The sequence below is a fragment of the Eulemur rufifrons genome, chromosome 20 (genome assembly GCF_041146395.1).
Source record: "Eulemur rufifrons isolate Redbay chromosome 20, OSU_ERuf_1, whole genome shotgun sequence".
Classification (NCBI taxonomy): Eukaryota; Metazoa; Chordata; class Mammalia; order Primates; family Lemuridae; genus Eulemur; species Eulemur rufifrons.
In genome coordinates, this window is record NC_091002.1 from 2,799,712 (window position 1) to 2,820,096 (window position 20,385).

The 20,385-nt window shown below is 52.8% G+C and overlaps 1 protein-coding gene across 1 annotated transcript in view; it reads right to left on the bottom strand.

Moving 5' to 3' along the window:
* The window catches only part of CRMP1 (collapsin response mediator protein 1), a 69,477-nt gene that overhangs the window by 31,545 nt on the left and 17,547 nt on the right, over nucleotides 1–20,385 (bottom strand). The window contains exons 2-4 of the mRNA XM_069495937.1: nucleotides 13,256–13,344; nucleotides 8,633–8,817; nucleotides 4,993–5,157 (exon numbers count right to left, since the gene is read on the bottom strand). Of these exons, the coding sequence (XP_069352038.1) occupies nucleotides 4,993–5,157; nucleotides 8,633–8,817; nucleotides 13,256–13,344 (439 nt within the window). The remainder of the gene's footprint in view (nucleotides 1–4,992; nucleotides 5,158–8,632; nucleotides 8,818–13,255; nucleotides 13,345–20,385) is intronic.

Sequence of the window (20,385 nt, forward strand, 5' to 3'; positions counted from 1 at the left end):
AGTGGTTTTTATTTTATACAGCAAAGGCTAATGAATGCAGAAATTGGTACCTAGAGGTTGGGTGCTGCAATGGCCAAAACCTACAACATGCAGCCCTGACTTTGGGATTGACTGGTGAGGAGAGGTTGGAAGAGTAGTGAGGGAACTATTAGCAAAAGTTGGAAAATAGTCAATTAACTCTTAGCAGAGAGTCTAAAAGGGAAGACCCATATTAGTGGGTCAAATAATTAGAAAAAGTCACTTGCGGGAACTTGGGAAAAAATGTACCCCGAGAACTTGTGAATCTAGCCGAGAGGATTTCCATGAATGCTGAAAGTGTCAATTGCCTTCTTAAAGCTCTATATGATGAGGTACAAGAAGAAAGAGACAAAAAGGAACCGAGAGATGAGAAAAGACCTGAGAAAGAGACAGAGAAGGAAGTGTTCACTCTGCAAGCAGAATTTAGCAGACACGCAGGAGGCCCACGATTCGCTGGACTGGAAGATGAATTGTATCTCATCTCTGCTCGTGACTGCCTACAAAATTCTCAAAGTAAAAAATGGCCTCAGGGAAAAGATCACAGCAGGGATATGTCTGTAACTCTTGGCTATGATCTCAGAAAAATCTGAGCTGGTGCCCCGTAAACTTCCTCAGCTAGACAAAAGGGCTTCTAAGAATCTTAAAGGCATTGTCACACAGCACATGGACAGTCACCTAAAATACACTTGTCTCAAAAAACAAATCTGCTCAGTAGACTAGAATCTGATACACTGGAAACCCACAATGTTTTTAAGAAAGTTGTACCACCTTTGACTTAAATAGATTGAGATGGTTCAAAATGAAAAGGGGGCTCTGACAGCTTCCTATGTGTGGGGAGAAGTTGAGAAAGTTACTCAGTGCCAAATGTGGGCCATTTTTTTTTTTTTTTTTTTGAAAAGAAACTGTATCTCAAAGTGTCAAACCAAGAGAGAGGAACCTGCGCTATGCAAAACAATGGCCTAGTGCAGGGGATTTTTTTGGTAAAGGACTGGATTAGTAAATGTTTTAGGTTTTGTGGGCCACATACAGTCTCTGTCACTTGTTGCTCTTTGCTGTTGTTCGTTTTGTTTTTAAAAGCCTTTAAGAATGTAAAAAACATTCTTAGCTCAAGGGCAACACCCCAGACTTGGCCAACAAGCTAAGTGTAGTTTGCTGTGCTGCCCCCCCCCCCCAACCTTGCACAGGACGCCCAGGGAGAAAGCCGACTGGGCACCGCCCACTTTTTCTCCTTTTCGACGAGTGCGTTTTTACTGTGGTTGTCCTGTCACTGTCCCACAGGGTAAGTTGGCTGCGCGTGGGTAGCGCACATCACTTAAAGCCTTTTTAGTTCACAGGTGTTTGGATTAGGAGAAGCCACACCCAAACAGCCTCATCTGTGTCCTGTGTTAAGGCTGATAATGAGATACTGAACTTTGAGCCTTATGCTGTAATTGGATGAAACTTTCACGGCTGCAGGGAGAGGGTGAGTATTTTGCACATGGGAGGAATATAAATATTTGTGGCCAGAATGAGGCATTACAGTACATTAAAATGATCGCAAATTCTCTGAGGTTCCTCCTTTCAACAGATGGAGTCTTTTTCCCCATCCCTTGAACCTGGGCTGGTCTTTTGACTTGCTTTGGCCAACAGGATGCAAATGAAATGATGTGCACGAGTTCCAAGCTTAAGCCTCAAGAGGCCTTTCAGCGTCTCTGCTCGCCCTGTTGGAACACTGCCACTATGGGAAGAAGTCCCACAGAGCTGTTGGAGGATGAACGATCACTCGTGAGCTCCCCAGCCATCCCAGTTGAGGCCCAAATGTCACAGTGCGCACAGGCAAGATCTGCAGAAGGCTGCTCAGCTGAGCCTAACCCAAGCTGCCAGCCAACAGAATGCTGACTATTGACCACGTTATAAACCCGAGGTCTGGGTAGTTTGTTACACAGCTAACGCTAGCTGATACACAGGGCAATGTGATAAAGAGACAGTGAGATTTCTGGAAGAAAGATCCCGAAAGTTCATGCAAAAAGGGGAATAATACCCTTGATACCCTTTATATAATGCCCTTGCATTGCTGTTGTGTGAAAAATAACCAACAGCCTGACCCACAGAAGCACTCAGCCAGTGTGAGTTCCTTCCCTCTTCACTACACCGTGTTTTTTCTCCTCCTTTCAACAGTTTCTAAACCAAGGTTTCTATTTTGAGACTGAAGCGCTGCCGACATCTAACAGAACCAATAATCATTATTAATAGTGTTTGGGCTCTGTGGCTTAGACACCATAGGCAGAACTCCCTTATCAGTGATTTATTATAATAAATTCCATCCCGAGGGATAGTTATTCTCTGCTGCCAAGTCCACACAGAGCCTCAGAATTAGCCTGTGCTAGAATAATTTCCTCTTGTGCCTTGGGATTTCTAAAATAAGCCAGTAATTGACTGGTCTAAGGATATATTTGAGCTGCGGATGAGGGGCCATGAGCGAGCCTCAGAGAGGCCAGCAGGGTGACCTGTCCTGGGGTCACACGGCCAGGAGGTGGGAGAGGCGGGACCTGAACCCAGGCCCTCTGGCTGCTGGGGTCTTCCCACATCTTGCTGCTTCCTGCAAGCATGTGACACTCAGGAAATTGCCTGACTGCACACGTGTGTGTACGAGCGGGAAAGGGAGTGCCAGTTTTAGAAGATGGAAGCAAGTGAGAGACAGAGCCGGCGACTTGTGCTGCTGGTGTGAGTCAGCGGGGCAGGCTGGTGCTCGGCCCGGACTGTGCCCCCACACGGAGGGCAGGAGCACCGCGTCCACCCAGAGCTGTCTGCTCGGGGAAGCACTGGCACAGCAAGCCTGGATGTCCCCACACAGACGTCCTCCCACACACCGTTTGAAATGGCAAAGCACCGAACGGCCCGCAGTGGGTGCCGGGATGAGCTCCCGAGACCTCCACTTCGGGAATGAAGGGTCTGTCCCCCAGAGTCTGGAGCAGCTGCAGGCAGATGACCCTCAGCTGTGAGCCCTCGAACTGCCTTCCAGGAAGGGAGCCGCCGGGCTCACGCACACAACTAACCCTTCCCCAGGCCTTTCCCTTGCGAGTCGCCAGCCGAGGGAGGAAAACCGCGCTCTGCCCTCCTCCAGGGCAGTGCAATAGACATCAAGACCCCAGCAATGCCACCCGCCCCCACAGCTGCGTCACCCTCACTGACAGTTCCAAAATCCCAGTGCCCGCCCTGACCTCCTGTCCGCATGCACCGCCAGGCTGTTAGCCTGTGTGAAGCCCATGGACTGACGCGGAAACTGCTCAGGACTTAACCTCAGGTGAGAAAAGCAAGACACGGAATTGACAATGGCCTTGGACTACGGCTCTGTGTGTGGCTGTGGTGTGAGTCACAGCGACTGCGACGAAAGGATGATGCCTTCCTGATGTTAGACAGACATACGAAGATCCAGATTGATTGGTGGGCAAAGAATACAATCGGACATTCACGTAAGGAAAAATACACACCAAGTGTTTAACGTAATTAGTAATCAAAGAACCGCGATGAAAGCAACAAGGGTAGAATGTCTTTAACCCGTGGAATTAGCAAGGATTTCACAGACGCAGCGACACCCAGTGGAGGAAACACACAGGGCTGGGGATTCCGACGTGGGATTTGTGGGCACACAAGCGGATGCACCTTTCAGGAAGCCAATTTGGCAATAAGTGGCATGGTCGTGAAAAATGCTAAAGCTTTTGACCTCCTAATTCCATTTCTGGACATCTAAGAAAGAAAAGTAGACATGCAAACAAACATTTATATACAGAGATGTTCATTATAACACGATTTATAATGAAACAAACAGAAAACCTAAATGCCCCTCGAAGAGAATACCATTGAGCAAATTAACAATTACATGGTATATTATGAGCCATTAAAAAGTTACTAAGGTCCAGTGGAAAAAGAAGGGTTGCCAACAACAGCCACTGCGCAGACGCAGCGGGGGAAGCACCTCCGGAGACGGGGATGAGGCCTTAATCCTTTCCACGAAGGGGAAATCGTCGTTCGGACAGAACCAGGGGAAAGAAGGTTTTTTCCTTCTATTTTCTAGCTTTTCAAATATTGGGGATGATGATACTTTTATTACAAGAAACGCAGCAACACAGCGTAGGTATTTTGAAAATCTCGAACACACCCTCGCTCCCCGTGGAGCCCCTCCGTCTAGGCTGCCCGCGCAGGGAGCCCCCGCCGCCCCCTTCCGGACTGAGCACCCACGTCCTGCTCACTCCGCTCTGCTGCCCTTTGCCCCGTCTGTGTCCTCTGTTCAGCTGAGCTCATTCAACACAAGGCACATCACACGGTGTCCACACTGCGCAGGGACGCGTGGTGTGAACCCAGACACACGGGAGCCAAGGTGGGAGGCAGAGACGTATAGACATGGTCCCCCCATCCCAACAGAGCTTGGGGCTTGACGGAAGAGCCAGACAGACAGCCAACGTCCCACGATGCAAGCACAATGGAAACAGTACCCCCAAAGAGTCCCAAGTAACTGGCTTTGGATATTCAAGGAATGCAGCAATTCCGATTGGGGAATGGAAGAAGGTCCCGGCTGAGCTGGGTCTTGAAGGAGAGTGGCATCTGGTGGGCAGAGCACAAAGGGCATTCCTGGCCAGGGAACTGCATGAGCAAATGCCCTGCAGCGTCGCAGGTTTCAGGGACAGCAGCCAGGACAGCAAGTTCCCAGGACGGGTCGCAGCAGAGAGGAAGAAGAGTGAGGCTAGATCTGCGAGGGCCTTGCACGCCAAGCGGTGGAAACTGGGCCCACTTCTGTGAGCAAGGGACACCTCCAGGGGGCTTCAAGGAGAGGACAGACTCTAGAAGGAGTGGCCCTTTCGTCATTGTCTATGTGGCAGTGCACAGCTCGTAACCGTTCAGAGCAGGTGCAGGTAAAGGGACTTTTTGCTCCACATAATCTTTGGATCTACCCAGGAACCAGGGACTCCCAAGCCTCCTCCTGGGGCTGTAACTGACCTTTGTCCTGGACCAGCACCTCCAGCTCCTCCCGAACGCCATCGTACCAGCTCGTGATGTCCACGTGCAGGGAGTAGTCACAGCAGGATTTGGTGTCAGCTGCTTCGTGCCACTTCTCGAAGGAGGTCAGCAGGCTGGACCCAGGCTCGGGAACGACATGGTCAACTGGGGCAGAGAAATGCGTGTCACGATGCTTAGCAGCCAAGTGTTCCAGCGGCAGCCACCTCACCACCACCGTCCCATCAGCGTCCTTTCCATCACCACTCCCACCATCATCATCGTCACACTGCCATCACTGTCACCATCACTAACCATAGCATCAGCAGTGACATCATCACCACTGTCTTCAGTCATCACCACCATTGTCACCACCACTGTCATCCTCAGCAGCAGCACAACTATTTATCCAATGCTGTGTGTCAGACACTGCCACCGAGGCTTTACGTAAATCACCTCATGTAATCCTCACAACCATCCTGTGATGTGAATATTAATATCCCCACTTTGCAGATGAAAGAAACTGAGGCTCAGACAGGGTAAGGCACGTGTCCAAGGTCACACATCTGGTAAGCAGGGGGGAGAAGATTCCCTGAGACCTGCCGAAACCTTACCCGCTGCTCCACGCTGCCTCCCAAAGCACAGAAAACCACGATGAAAAGACCCTTAGAGATTAAACAAGTTACCTTCAACATCCATTTTTCTTAAATGTGGTGTAGATCAGGAAGGGGAGTCTGCTGTCCTTGCAGCCTCACTTGACCCTGCAAATCCTCGCAGCAGTTTCTCTGCACAGCCGCCCTTCACAGCCACGTGCCATGAGTAGCAGTCTCCACTCCCTCCTCCTCTCACTGCTCCATCCACCCACAGTGCCAGCCTGTGCTAATGTGACCCTCGAGTCCCCAGGTCTAATGCAAGCGTGCCGCCCTCACTCTCTCGGCCTCTCACGGCACAAGGAGTCACTCTCTCCTTCCTTGAACTCACTCCTTGGTACATGGCCACACAACCAGCTGGCTTTTTCTAGCTTCCTGTCCTACTTCTCTGGCTGCTGCTTCTCCATGTCCCTGAGCACTCTGCATCCTCTACTTGTCCACAAAGTGACCGAACCCCTTCAGCCTCGGTCCTGGAACTCTTCTTTCCCTGCACCTGCTCGTTAAAACGGCCACTTCCTCTGAGCTACAGAACTCTCAACCTGGTCATGCTCTTGACCTCTCCACTGGGATCACTGAAAGCTCCTCAAAATCAAAACGTTCAGAACTTCATGTAACAGTGTCCCCTCCCCCACCTCACTTGCAAACCTGCCCCCAATATCACCACCTGACAGCTCCACAAGCCAGAAGCCACGGGGTCGCCCCTGGCATTTCCTTTCCCTCGCATACCCGCCACCCAATCCATCGCCAGGTACTGTGGACCCGTCCCCTCCATGTCCCTGGAGCTGTCCACTCTGTCCACTCCATGGCCCAGCCACCCTCACCTCTCAGCTGAACTGTGCAATCACCTCCCCACTGGTCCAGCCACATCCCATCTGGGCCACTCTACCCTGGTCTCTTCAAAACCCAAACAGATCACATCACTCCTTGCTTAAACCCTCTCAGTGGCTGCCCGTCACCCATATGAGAAGAGCAAAGTCCTCACCTTGACCGGCAAGACCCAGCCCCGCCCCCGACCTTCCAGTCTCACCTCACGAGAGTCCACCCCCTCAGTCTCTGCACCCCACCTGTGGACCTTCCTGCAGCCTCTGGAGTGTGAGGTGCACTCTCCCACCACAGGGCCTTTGCACATGCTGTTCCTTCCTGCTGGTGCCCTCCGCCCTCTTCACCCAGTTAATTCCGGTTCATCCAGACCCCTGTACAAATGCTGCTTCTTCAGAGGAGGCTTCCCTGAGCCCCTGCCGTGCTGTTCAAAGCACTGTGCCCCCTCTCCTTCGTAGCACTAGTCACACTTTGTTGTCCCTCCGGGCAGTGATCAGGGACCCCCTGCGAGACAGCAAGCGCCTTGAGAACATCGTCATTCCTGCTTTTGTCCACCTGGCACGGTGCCCAGTGCAGCGTGACCCTCAGTCAGCACCTGCTGAATGAAGAAGTGCGATGGGGCCCACGTCAGGCCCCTGACTGTGGTCCTCGTGGTTCTTTCACAGGTTCTCGGTGTTGCTGAAACATACATTGAAAATTGCCCTTCACAGGAGGGGAGCAGAGGCCACAGGGCAGGGCTCCCCAGGGCCTTGGAGAGGAGCAAGCGGAGATCCCAGGGACCCTGGCCCCTTGCTCAGGGTGCTGTCCCCTACCCTGCGTGGGTCTCCTGAGCCTGGAACTTCCATCTCCACTGCTCAGCACTCTCAGGTGCCACGCACTACACTAAGGATTCTCACGGATGTGTCCAAACAAGCTTAGGGCCTCCTATCCCAAAGCCCACGTTACAGACGAGGACGCTGGGGCTCAGAGAGGCTGAGTGCTGGCCCGAGCAGCCGAGCTCAGGGTGTCACCATGGTGGGCGGATCCACGTCCTGGTATGCCCAGGGCCGAAGCCTGGGCTCCTCCCCCTTCCCAGCCAGCAGACCCAAGGGCAGACCTTGGGAAGAGGGGTCAGAAACCAAGCCACACCCTCCTGGCTCAGGGGGCCTGGGACAGTGCGGACCCTCCAGCTCTGCCCATATGGGCCTGGCTCTTGCCCCCAGAGGGCACTTCCACAGGGACTCGCAGGAGGGGCAGAGATGGGCAGGGCTGGGGCCAGCTCTCAAGCCGCCCACAATTGGAGAGCCTAATAGTTAAAAGAACATTTGCAATCAACTGTTACCTATTTAATTAAAATCACTTATTAAAATGGAATCCAAGCGAAAGCAGCTATTCACACAAAACACAAAACCACCAGCAGGCTGCATGGGGCAGCTTCCCAGACAGGCCACTGTGGTAGAATGGTATGACGTGTCCACGGGTTCTCCTTCCTGCCCCAACCTCACCAGGGTCAGTGGGGCAGAGCATACTCCTGGTGACTTTGCGCTTGGCTGTGTGACTGGCCAGCAGTGGTGGGTAAAAGTCACAGCACGAAAGTGAGGTGAAGAGGGGAGGAGTGGCAAATTTCGGCCAGTCCCAGCACTCTGCCACTCACAGGGAGAACAGAACAGCTGGGGAGTCACAGGTACCAGAATGGGAGATCCATGGCACCCCAAATCCAACCTACAGCCGGGCAGAGCCACTCCAGCCCCCAGCCCCACTCCTGCAGACCCAGGAGTGGGAAAAACAAGCATTGCTTGAAATCTGAGGGCTGTTTGTTACGCAGCATTACCATGATGCTACGGCAGCAACACTGACGAATACAACCACTTCTAAGCTGTGGCACCTTGGGCAAGTTACTTTACCTCTCTGAGCCTCTGTTTCCCCATCTGTCATAGTAATACCTATGTCACTGGTTCCAAAACTTTAGCCATCTTCATAGTATGTTGTAGCATTTTTTTTTCTTCATCTACCTATAATCCACATCTTCTTTACTTAATACTTTTCTTTAAATCAATTCCATTCTAAAACTCTAAATGCAACTTTAGTCTCATCCTAGCCAAGTGCCTGGGTGTGCCAAGCACTTGTGGTGATGCCAGGGATGAAGAAGAGAACTCACAGCCTAGGTCCCTAGGGCCAGGGACAGCGGCACTCACTGATCATCGTGGTCCCGCCCGCCAGCGCTGCCTTCGTCCCTTGGAAGAAGTCATCGGCTGTGGTCATCCCCTGGCAGGGTTTCTGCAGGTACGTGTTGACATCAATGCCTCCGGGAATCACCATCCGCCCGTTGGCCTCGACAATCTTCACTCCGCCGGGAACAATCAGGTTCTCTCCCATTTGCCTGCAGGCAAACAACAGAGATGGCTTTGGGTTCTTAAGAGGCAGATGGAAGGGACTCTCACCTGTACAACTTCAGTTCCACTCGGTAAGCATTTCTGAGCCAGGCCCTCACAGACCCTGGGTAGAGGGAGAGCTCAGGCTGGGCCCTGCCCTGGGGGAGGGGGCTGGGGGACAAGCCACAGTGTAATGAGGAAAGCCATGTGGACAGAATGCACAGGGGGTCAGGGAGCACGCAGCAGGCCACTTTGCCCAGCCTGGTCATCTGGGAAGGCTTCCCGGGGGAGGCAGTGGCAGAGCTCAATCCAACAGAGGTGAGACCAGCACCCATCAAGTGGCAAAATGTTCTCTGAGTAACCTGTCACTCTAGAGTACTTTACATACTTTTGGCAGCGTGGAATCACAGCCTGGTCTAATTAGAGCCTGTGACTCGGTCACCATGCGGGGGGGGGGGGGGGGGGGGGCGGGCCACAAGTACTCTAACTAGGGGCCCATTCATCCCAGGCGTGGTCACGGCCCTCTACAAACCTCCCCTAATCTCCGGCCTTGAACCCTGTGAGGTGGGAGGTATTCCCACTGTGCAAAGGAGGACGATGGAACTCAGAGAGGTGTGGTGACTTGTCCAAGATCACACAGTGAGCCAGTGATGGGCCTGGATTCGAGCCCAGGTTTTCCCAAGTGAAACCTCAGGGCTCTGCCTCCCGCCTCCCTTACGCAGGAGCCCAGACTCTCTCCACTGGGGGGAGTAAGCCAATGGGAACCCCGCTGGGGGGAGTGAGCCAATGGGAACCCCGCTGGGGGGAGTGAGCCAATGGGAACCCCGCTGGGGGGAGTGAGCCAATGGGAACCCCGCTGGGGGGAGTGAGCCAACCGGACCCGCACTGGGAGGAGTGAGCCAATGGGACCTGCGGTGGAGCCCAGCCCAGTGACGGGGAGGCTCAACAGCACCGGTGGCAGGGGAGGGGAGGGGAGACGGGGAGCGCAGCCCAGTGAGTTAGCAGACGCCCCCCTGTATAGCCCCTGGCTCCCAGAAACCTTGACTAGCTTTTCATACACGGATGCTGACTGAATTGGCTGGAAGACATAATGATTCATAACTCAATGAATCACAGCAGCAGAATAGCTTTTAGGAAAACTTGGCAAATGGCCACAAAATTAAAGGATTCTTGGCGCTTAAAGTGAAGGAAAATGGTGCCTCCGCATGCCAGTGGTCCCTGGGGCCAGCACGGGGGTCCCCCAGCCCTGTGCTTCCAAACCTACTCTCTCGGCCAACGGGACTCCTGCTCAGAACGCCCCGAGCCTCCTGCCGGCCCTCAGGCACCGCCAGGCTCTGCTTCACAGGGCAGGAAGACGACCCCAGCAGGGGGGTTCACGTAAAACGGGGTTTCTGACGCAGCAGAGCTGGCAGATACCGCACTGAGGGAAACTGCCCGCTTCAGTCTGGGACTCCAGGTGCTCCGACACACAGCAGGCGCTTCAGAAACGCAGGCAACCGACCGCCCTAGTTCCATCTGTACACCTCCTGGATCGCAAAGCTGCAGAAGGGGAGGGACGCGGCGGAAGTGGCCAGCGGAACTTCAGGCAGCGCATGGCTGTCGGAGCGAACGGTGGCCCTGGAAATAGTTCTTAGCCGTGTTCTACCCTTCGCGGCTCAGAACCCCAGAGGCCCCCGCACAAAGAGGTGTCCCCCGCCAGGGCTGTTTGCTCCGTATCTAAGCAGTGGCTGAGTCAGAAAACCTCACTTTTGGACACCTCTCTCCACACTCCCCCCGCCCAACCTGCTCTGATCCCCTTTCTGGTTCCAGGCTGTCCGTCCGTGGCTGACACCAATGTCCTCACTTTGTGGCTGACACCAGTGTCCTCACTTTGTGACAGTCAGGACCCATTTGTTTACACCTTCCCTTAATCGCTACTCCTGGGCACTGTCCCTGTCCCAGGCACGGGGCGGGGCCCAGGCAGGGAGGCAGAAAGTCAAAGTCCAAGTGGAGGGCAGGTCAGCCGGAGGAAGGCTGCGGCAGACGGCAGCCCACGGGCTGCAGGAACAGAGGGAGGCATCCCGCACCCTTCGGGTCAGGGAAGGCTTCCTGGAGGAGGAATTGCATGAGCTGGGCCCAGAGGGACAAGCAAGAGTTGAGGGGGAGGGGGACGGGGAGGGCAGGGGTGGGGATGCACTCCAGGCAGGGCCTCATGGGCACAGGTCCCCAGGGAGAGCAGCCTGGGAGCCCCGCGAGCCCCACGCCTGCATCCTGGCCAGAAGAGCCAGCCACGAAAGGGGAGGATATGGAGCTGGAGGAGACCTGAGAGGCCTGAGCTGGGAATCGAAGTGGTCAAGGCCTTTGATATTGCTGGGATGTCTGGCCCCTCCCAATCTCACGCTGAAATTTGATCTCCACTGTTCGAGGTGTGGCCTGGTGGGAGGTGTTTGGGTCCCGGGGCAGATGCCTCAGGCCGGGCCTGGTGGCGATGAGTGGTTTCTGGTCTATTAGCAGCTACCAGGAGAGCTGCTCGGTAGAGCCCAGCACCCTCTCCTCCTGCTCGCGCCCCTCTTTCTCCACGTGACACCCGCTCCTCTTCTTCCTCCATGAGTGGAAGCTGCCTAAAGCCGTGACCAGCAGCAGATGCCGGCGCTGTGCTTCTTGTACAGCCTGCAGAACCTCGAGCCAAATACAGCCCTATTCATTATAGGTTACCCAGCCTCGGGTATTTCCTTTATAGCAACGCAAGTGGACTAAGACAGCCTGGGACTAGAGTTGGGGGTGGGCAGATGGGAGCAGGGAGGGCTCCACCGTCCTGGGCAGCACCCTTCACTGGGTGCTCTGCATATGTGGCCTCTTTCAAGGCTCCCAGGAATTCACAGCCTCCTCTCACCACGCTCCTCCTCCTCCTCCGCCTCCTCCTCCTCCAAGCCTATGTGGGCCCCAGGAAGGTGCTGCTAACAGAACCCATCCCTGCCTGACCTTTGCCTTGCTCCAGGTCCCCTATGCCTTTCCTTTCTGTGCCAACCACCCACGCTGGAGCCTGAGACAGTGTCCTCCTCTCCTCGTCCAGATTCCCAGGGAAGAGGCCGAGCAGCAAGTGAATCCCGGGCATTCCGGAGAAGACAACTGCACTGCCCCATCACCAGCTAGCCAGACGTGGGAGGACACGCAGGAACCACTGCCTGGTGTTAGGGACCAAACTGTGGCCCCAAATTCATGTTGAAGTCCTAGCCCCCCACCACGTGACTGTCTTTGCAGATGGGACTTCTAAGGAGGTAATTAAGGTTAAAAGGGGTCATAAGAGTGGGGCTCTGGCCGGGCGCGGTGGCTCACGCCTGTAATCCTAGCACTCTGGGAGGCCGAGGTGGGCGGATCGTTGGAGCTCAGGAGTTCGAGACCAGCCTGAGCAAGAGCGAGACCCCATCTCTACTAAAAATAGAAAGAAATTATATGGACAGCTAAAAATATATATATATAGAAAAAATTAGCCGGGCATGGTGGTGCATGCCTGTAGTCCCAGCTACTCGGGAGGCTGAGACAGGAGGATCGCTTGAGCTCAGGAGTTTGAGGTTGCTGTGAGCTAGGCTGACGCCACGGCACTCACTCTAGCCTGGGCAACAGAGTGAGACTCTGTCTCAAAAAAAAAAAAAAAAAAGAGTGGGGCTCTAATCCACTAGGCAGGTGGCCATCATAAGAAGAGAGAGACCTCAGGGTCGTGTATGCAGAGATGCTGTGCCAACACACAGGGAGAAGCTAGCATCTGCAAACCAAGGAGAGAGACCCCAAGATAAACCAGCCCCAATGGCACCTTGATCCAGGACTTGCAGCCTCCAGGAACATGAGAAACAAATTTCTGTTGTTTAAACCACGCAGCCCATGCATTGTTTTGGCAGCCTGAGCAGACTAAGACACCTGGGTTGTCTCAAGTGGAGCTGAAGAGGAAGCCAACAGGAAGAAAGGAAAGGAAACAGATTTTTTCTTTAGGTGCCAAGGCTGTGCCTGGAAGCCATACATTCCTCCTTTCTCCCCTCATCTCCTCAACCCAATTCCAGAAATTGCAGGCGGGTAGAAGAAGAAAGAGCCATGAATTGAGTTAGCTGTTCTAGGGTGGAACCCGGGCCTTGCCCTAACCCACCCTGCAATGTGGGGCCAGCCCTTAGCAGCACCGGCCTGCCGCTTCCAGAACAATGAAACAGGGGCCACGTCTGCACTTCACAGCCTCGGCATGAGTGTTAAATGAGATGCCACCGTGCCGCGTGGTGGAGAGCCTGGCCAGAGGGCACCCAATAAACGCCAGTCCCTCGCCACCCGCAGTTTGAGCCTCCCCATATCTCCGCGAGGTCTCTGTCTCTGACACACGGGACCATGCACAGGTGCCTTGGGGCAGGACACCGGCCTCCCCTTCCATCTAAGCCAGGCAGCTGGGGAGACAGGTGTCTTAACAGGCCTGTTGGGTCAACCCACTTTATAAGTCCATCTTCCAAGTAGACGTCGGCGTAAAAGGACTGGTCATCGTTGATGATTCGTCCCCCTTTGATGAGGAGTCGGTCGCTCTGAAAAGCAAAGCAAAGTAGTCAGGATCATTGGCAAAAAGCCAAGAGAAACTTTCTTCCTTTTAACTTTCAATATAAAAATTCTCAAATATTTTCAAAAGAAACGGCATTAAAAAACCCCTTCAGACCCACCCTTCAATACACCACCATTCTCATTTCACCCGTTACTCCCTTCCCCAAAAAACTTTGTTTTGTTTTTGCTAATATATTTGAAAACAAGTCCCAAGCATTGTATCGTTCCACCCATGCATGCTTCAGTATGTGTCCCTGGCTATAAAGGGCTTTTGAAATAAACAACCATAATTCATTACCCAACTAACCAGTTATCAGTCAACAATCAGACCCTGCTGCATTTTACTTCATTGTCTCACAAATGCCTTTTCGTTTGTTTGTTTGAGACAGGGTCTCGCTTTGTCTGCCAGGCTGGAGTGCCGTGGTGTGATCCCAACTCACAGCAGCCTCCAACTCCTGGGCTCAAGTGACCCTCCTGCCTCAGCCTCCTCAGTAGCTGGGACCACAGGCATGCGCCACCACACCTGGCTAATTTTTCTATTTTTGTAGAGACGGGGTCTTGCTCTTACTTGGGCTGGACAAATGTCTCTTGATGGCTGGTTGGTCTGGCTCAGGATCCACCCCAAGCCCCACAGTGCACCTGCCTCAGCCTTCTCTGCCGTCTCTGTTGGCATCTGCACTGGCCCCTCCCCCCTTTTGAATGTCATTCATTTGTTAAAGAAACTGGGGCATTTGTAGAACAGGAATTTCTCAAGGCGTTATTAAATATGATAATGATCAATTTAGAGACATTTTAAAAGACAGTGAAAACCTCCCCTCCTCCAGTAGAGCTTGCAGCCGACATTCAGATGTCTTCCCCACTTCCTTCTGCTTCCCTCGGCTGTGACCCTAATGCACACATCCCTCCCTCGTCCACGTGCCATCGGCTACTAGCAGTCATCTCCGCTTCAAGCCCAGGGCCAGGCCCCGAGGAGCCAGAGGGATCCAGAAACAGAGCTGGAGTCAGCTCTCAGGGGCCAACAGATGGAGAGACAGATGTTTGACAAGTCACGGGGTGTGGGGGGCTCAGGAGGAGAGGAGGGGCCTGCACTGAGCCACATAAAGCAAGCACAGATCCAGGAAATAAGCCCCGATAAGCGGGACCGAGCAGAGTCACGCAGGGAGAAGGCCAGGGGGGCAAACACAGCGTGTGCTGGCAGAGAGGATGACGCGCAAACCCAGAGAACAGCGAGTTACAGGAACCTAAAGGAGCACGACCCGTCCTTCCTTCACCGTGAGTGTGTCCCAGCTGCTGACACGCTCTTCACAGCTGTCATTTCCAAATGGCTACAAAATATCCCATCTTATGGACACATAATAAATTATTCAATTATTCCCCCACTGTTAGATACTTATTTTCAATTCTTCACAGGGATATATATTGCTGCAATGAACACCTTTGTGCACAAAACTTTTCCCTTAATTTGGGTGACTTGTTAAGCAAAATCCTCAGAACCTCAACAACAGGGTCACACAGCATAAACCTTCTGTGTGGCCCTCGATGAACATGACCAAACCACTTTCCAGAAGGATCGCCCCATTCCATGCACAAGGACGCTGAGCACGCTTGTGTGTCATCAATGTTTGATTTGAATTTCTCGAGGGCTGAGAATTCCTTCCCATGTTATGTACCGTCTGTGTCCTCTCCACGCTGGAGCAGAGGTGAAGAGCAAAGCACAGCATCTGCCCTTAAGCCCACCCTGGGGCTGGAGAGAGAAGCGGACAGGAACAGGCCAGCACGGCTACTGCTGAAGGAGTGTGCCCTCGAGGACGTGGAGGCTGGGTGGGTGACGGACAGATGGATGGATGGACAGATGGATAGTGAATGGATGGAGCGTGAGAGGCCATTCCAGGGACTGGAGGGAGGAGCGTCTATCTGACAAGTAAATCCAGTAATGGGTGCAGACTGTTCCGGCTAACACTGTAGGCGTGAGCCTGCCAGCGCCCTCTGAGGCAGTGTATACAGAAGGCATCTCAGAATGGCTCCTTGGACCAGGTACCAGTGGTCCTGTGGCATCTACCGTCAGAGGTGGGCACAGGGTGCTCTGCAAGCCCAGAGAAGAGTTTAGTGCAAACTAAGGAACGAGGGGACTTTCTGAGCAGAAACGGGTCACGCAGGGGGCTGCTCAAAGCCCTCTGGCCCGCTCCTGTATCAGCAGTGTATCTTCCTCAGAGTGAAAGCCAAGGTCAGCAGGGACCCCAGTTAATCTGGAATCCCGCTATTTTGGCAAGTTTCGTGCTCTTACTTCCTTCAGGACCCTGCTCAATGTCACTTACCTGAGAGCCTTCGCTTTGACTGTCATGTCTGGAACACCACACACCGCCACCTCGACAGCAAACCCTACACCTCCACCCACTTTATGTTTCCATAGTACTTGTCATAGTACATTTGACACATTGTATATTTGCATGTCTGTCTAAAATGTGACTTGCTGCACCGGAGTCAGAGCTTTGGTGTGTTACCTGACTTGTGCAGGGCACAAGTTCACAGGGGACCAATGGCATGTGCACCAATGGGTCTGATGCCACCTGGAGTTTGCCCAGCTGTTGTCTTCACTAAGCTGTTAGCTCCATGTTGGCAGGGACTTTATCTGACCCTGCACCGCTGCATCTCCAGTACCTTGGCCACAGCCTGCATGCTGGGGGGATGGACGGATGGATGCGTGGGTGGATGCATGCATGGGTGGATGGATGGGTGATGGATGGATGGATGGATGGGTGATGGGCGGATGGATGGATGGGTGATGGATGGATGGGTGATGGGTGGATGGATGGGTGTAGGATGGATGGATGGATGGATGGATGTGTGGGTGGATGCATGCATGGGTGATAGATGGATGGGTGATGGGTGGATGGATGGGTGTAGGATGGATGGATGGATGGATGTGTGGGTGGATGCATGCATGGGTGATGGATGGATGGGTGATGGGTGGATGGATGGGTGATGGATGGATGGATGGATGGGTGATGGGCGGATGGATGGATGGGTGATGGATGGATGGGTGATGGGTGGATGGATGGGTGTAGGATGGATGGATGGATGGATGTGTGGGTGGATGCATGCATGGGTGATGGATGGATGGGTGATGGGTGGATGGATGGGTGTAGGATGGATGGATGGATGGATGTGTGGGTGGATGCATGCATGGGTGATGGATGGATGGGTGATGGGTGGATGGATGGTGTAGGATGGATGGATGGATGGATGTGTGGGTGGATGCATGCATGGGTGATGGATGGATGGGTGATGGGTGGATGGATGGGTGTAGGATGGATGGATGGATGGATGTGTGGGTGGATGCATGCATGGGTGGATGGATGGATGGGTGATGGGTGGATGGATGGGTGATGGATGGGTGGATGGATGGATGATGGATGGATGGGTGATGGATGGGTGGATGGATGGGTGATGGGGGGATGGATGGGTGATGGTTGGATGAATGGATGATGGATAGGTGGATGGATGGAGGGAGGGAGGGATGGATGGATGGACAGATGAGTGGGTGGATGGATGGGTGGTAGAGGGATAAGTAGATGGGTAGATGGGTGGATGGAAAAGTGGGTGGGTAGATGGATGGAGGGATAAATGGGTGGGTAGATGGATGGACAGATGCGTGGGTGGATAGATGGGTGGTGGAGGAATAAGTAGATGGGTAGATGGGTGGATGGATAAGTGGGTGGGTAGATGGATAGATGGATCAGTGGGGATGGATGACTGAACTGATTCTTGAAAGACGAATGGGTGAGGAGGGAGAGAAAGGCATCACAGCCATGAGTCAAGTAAAAGCAGTGTGAAGCAACCCATCCTATCCTCCAGAAGGACGGTCTCTGGAAGAAGGAGCTTCAAGTTAAGTTGCTCCCAGGCCCAACAACCTGTTTTTATCCCTAAAATAGAAGCCAGACATGATTTGTGCATCCCCAGAGAGGAGACTCAGCAAGCCCTCTGGCTGATATCCAAGCCCAGGGGAGAGAAGAGGCCTGGGCCCTGCACATCCAGGAGGCACAGACAGCTGCAGTGCAGGTTTCCCGTGACACGAGAAAGCAGGACAGCGTGCGTCATCAGCAGCTGGCACATGGCTTCCGGAACACAGCACCCTGCAGGCAGCTGGCTGCCTTGTCACATTTAACAGTGGCCTTTCTGGGCTCAGCCTGAAAGGTGATATTTTAATGCACTGTGTGCCCGAAGATCGGCCCCAGCCTGCTCTGCTCTTCTAGAATCAGACGGTGGAGCTTGTGCTCAAACTCATCCCCTCCCCAACTACCACCAGACACGGTGTGCAGGGACCTCAGGGCTCCAAGCTCTTGGCGTTTCTTAAGCGCCAGTCTATTTCTGAAAAAATAAGCTCACAATAAGGTAAGAGCGGATGTGATATTTTCATGTTCTTTCTTAAAACTGGTAGTTCCTTTGGCTTTTTTTTTTTTTTTGACTAGTATAAAAATAAGTTTATTCTGTCTTGTCATTGTTATTGGTTTTCTCCCTGATCCTATTAACGTGGAATACTTGGACATTTTACACATGGCATTTCCAAAGCCATGTTCTTCAGAACTCTAGGTCAGAAGGATTTGGGTAGATCAGAAAGGGGTTCCCTGGTGCAGTAAGTTTAGAAAATTCTGGTTATACAGAAAAAATGATAGTCGTTAAGACAGAACTTCTCACATCCTTTCCTCTGCTGGTGTGGGATGTGAATAGTCCAAGGGGAATTGAGTTTACGTCTTTTCCAAACGTAGACCCCTTCGTGGTGTGGAAGATCTGGGAGGAGCTTGTCCACGGAAGACCCCGCAGGAAACGTGCTCTGCGAGCGCCACGTCCTCCGTTGCGCTGATCAGTTCTTTCGGGACGTTGGGTCTGACCGACCGTGATGGAAGCAGAGACAGGCGTGGCCTCCAACTCTGCACTACTAACAAGGGCGCAGGTTAGACCCGAGGTTTCCTAACTTCCTGTCCAGCGTTCGGGCCACCAAACCACACTTTTGTCATAGTCTAGAATCCGTGACGTCCCACTGAAGGTGGAACCTGGAAACGCCCCAAGTTCTGTGATCTGAGGACCTTGCGCTCAGGCTCCCTTTTCATGCATGAAATGTGGGTGTAAAAACTCACAGAACTGTACACCAAAAAAGTACATTTTACTGTATGTACAATGTTATTTAATATATATTCCTAAAATTAATAACCAAACTCCCACACTTGAAAAATAACACCGGCACTGTCTGCTGACTCACATAGGATTACCGTGAGGGGTAAACAGTTAGCAGATGGGAACAATGGCATGCTCTGCATAAAAATGACTACTTATATACTTTGAAGAAAATCAAATGCCTAATAAAAAAGTCAACGAAAACCTAACAGCTGAGTCGACTAGCTAGGGCATGCCCGAGACTGCCAGTTCATTCCACAGCGGCCACAGGGTCCTAAAGCAAATTATGCTCAGCGTGGCTCATGTCCTCGAATCAGGATTGCATAAGAGCAAAGCATCCCGAGGTCCCAACCTTTACCCCACTTATTATCCGTGTGACTGACTTCTCTGAGTCTCAGTTTCCTCATCTATAAAATGGGGCCATTGGCTCTTCCTCCTAGGTGTGCATGTGAAGTGCTCGGCACAGGCCCGGCAGCAGGCTGTGCATACCAAAGTGCACACTGTTTGCTCTCTGCCCTGTTCTGTGGCAGGAGCTACACTTGATAAAGAACTGTTTAGGGAAGGGTGGAGACAGCTAAAGGAAATGGCTCTTGCCCTTAAGGGCGTTGAGGCCAGCGAGGGAGACTGAGTCATCCGCAGGGCCCTGCACCCAGCGGGGGAGGCTGAGACAGAGCGAGTGCGGAGGAGCGCAGAGGAGGCCTCCACTCCAGCCTTTCCAAGGGGAAAAGTCTGTTCTGAGCGTGAAAAGCAAAGGAATTAGCCACACAGCAAAGGGGAAAAGAGATTCCCAGAGGGGGAAACAGAGGGAAAGAAGAGGCCGGAAGGAGCCCAGTGTGCCTGGGGAACCCTAAGTGGCTTCCTTTGGCTGAAGTGTCATCTCGGAGTGGGGAACCTAGAGAGGTCCACAGGTGCCAGGCCCCAGGGACTGCAGTGCCATGAACAGAAGGGAGTCTGGGCTCCGTCTGCATCAGGGAAGAACCCAAACCTAGGAATGCCTCAAGCTAAGACATCACACGACGCTGCGCAGACGTGGAAGAAAGTGACTGATCACCTTTATCTTCTCCCCAAAGCTGGGATTCCTCGGGAAGAATAAATGGCGGCCCAGTCTGCAGCATGTATCAAAGGCTTTGAATTGCTCACGTCCTCTGACCCAGCGATTTAGTGCTGGGAATGTATCCTCAGGAAAATATCCAAACAGGCTCAAAGAATTAAACACACAGATGTGATCCAGAATTAATCACAATGGTATAATCACACCACTAATGGGGTAATATTCAGCTACTAAAATATTTTCCAGTAAGTTTTAAGAACAAACAAAAGTGCGAGGTAATAAAATGTTAGAAGGAAAAGCAAAACACAGAACTCTCTACGTGGGAGTAATTCAAGGGGAAGTGGATCTTCTGGCACCTCCACGGAGACTTTGGGCTGCCCCACGTCCCCACCGCCAGCACACACTCCTCCCCCCTGCCGCACCTCGCGGCCGCTGTTCACGTGCCTTCCCTTGCGGAGCTGGGTGTCCCTCCACGGCCAGGACAGCCCTGGGTATTTCATCTACTCCTGCAGGAACCGGTCCTACACAGGATTTAGCAAACATCTGCTGAGCAGGAGTGGGGTGAGCCAGGGGGCAAGGGGCGAGGGAGTGAGAAGAAAAGAAGGATGAGATAAAAGAACAATAAAGAGGGAGGGAAAGATGGAAAGAAAGGGAAGAAAGGAAAGAGGAGAGAAACAAACAGAAAGGGGAGAAGAGTAGCCTGACACATAATAAAGTCTCTTTTCTGCTTTTAAAAATTCCCTAAAAACCTACCCCCACCGGCTGGAACAGAAGCTTGCCAAGTGCAAAGCCTGCGCGACACAGA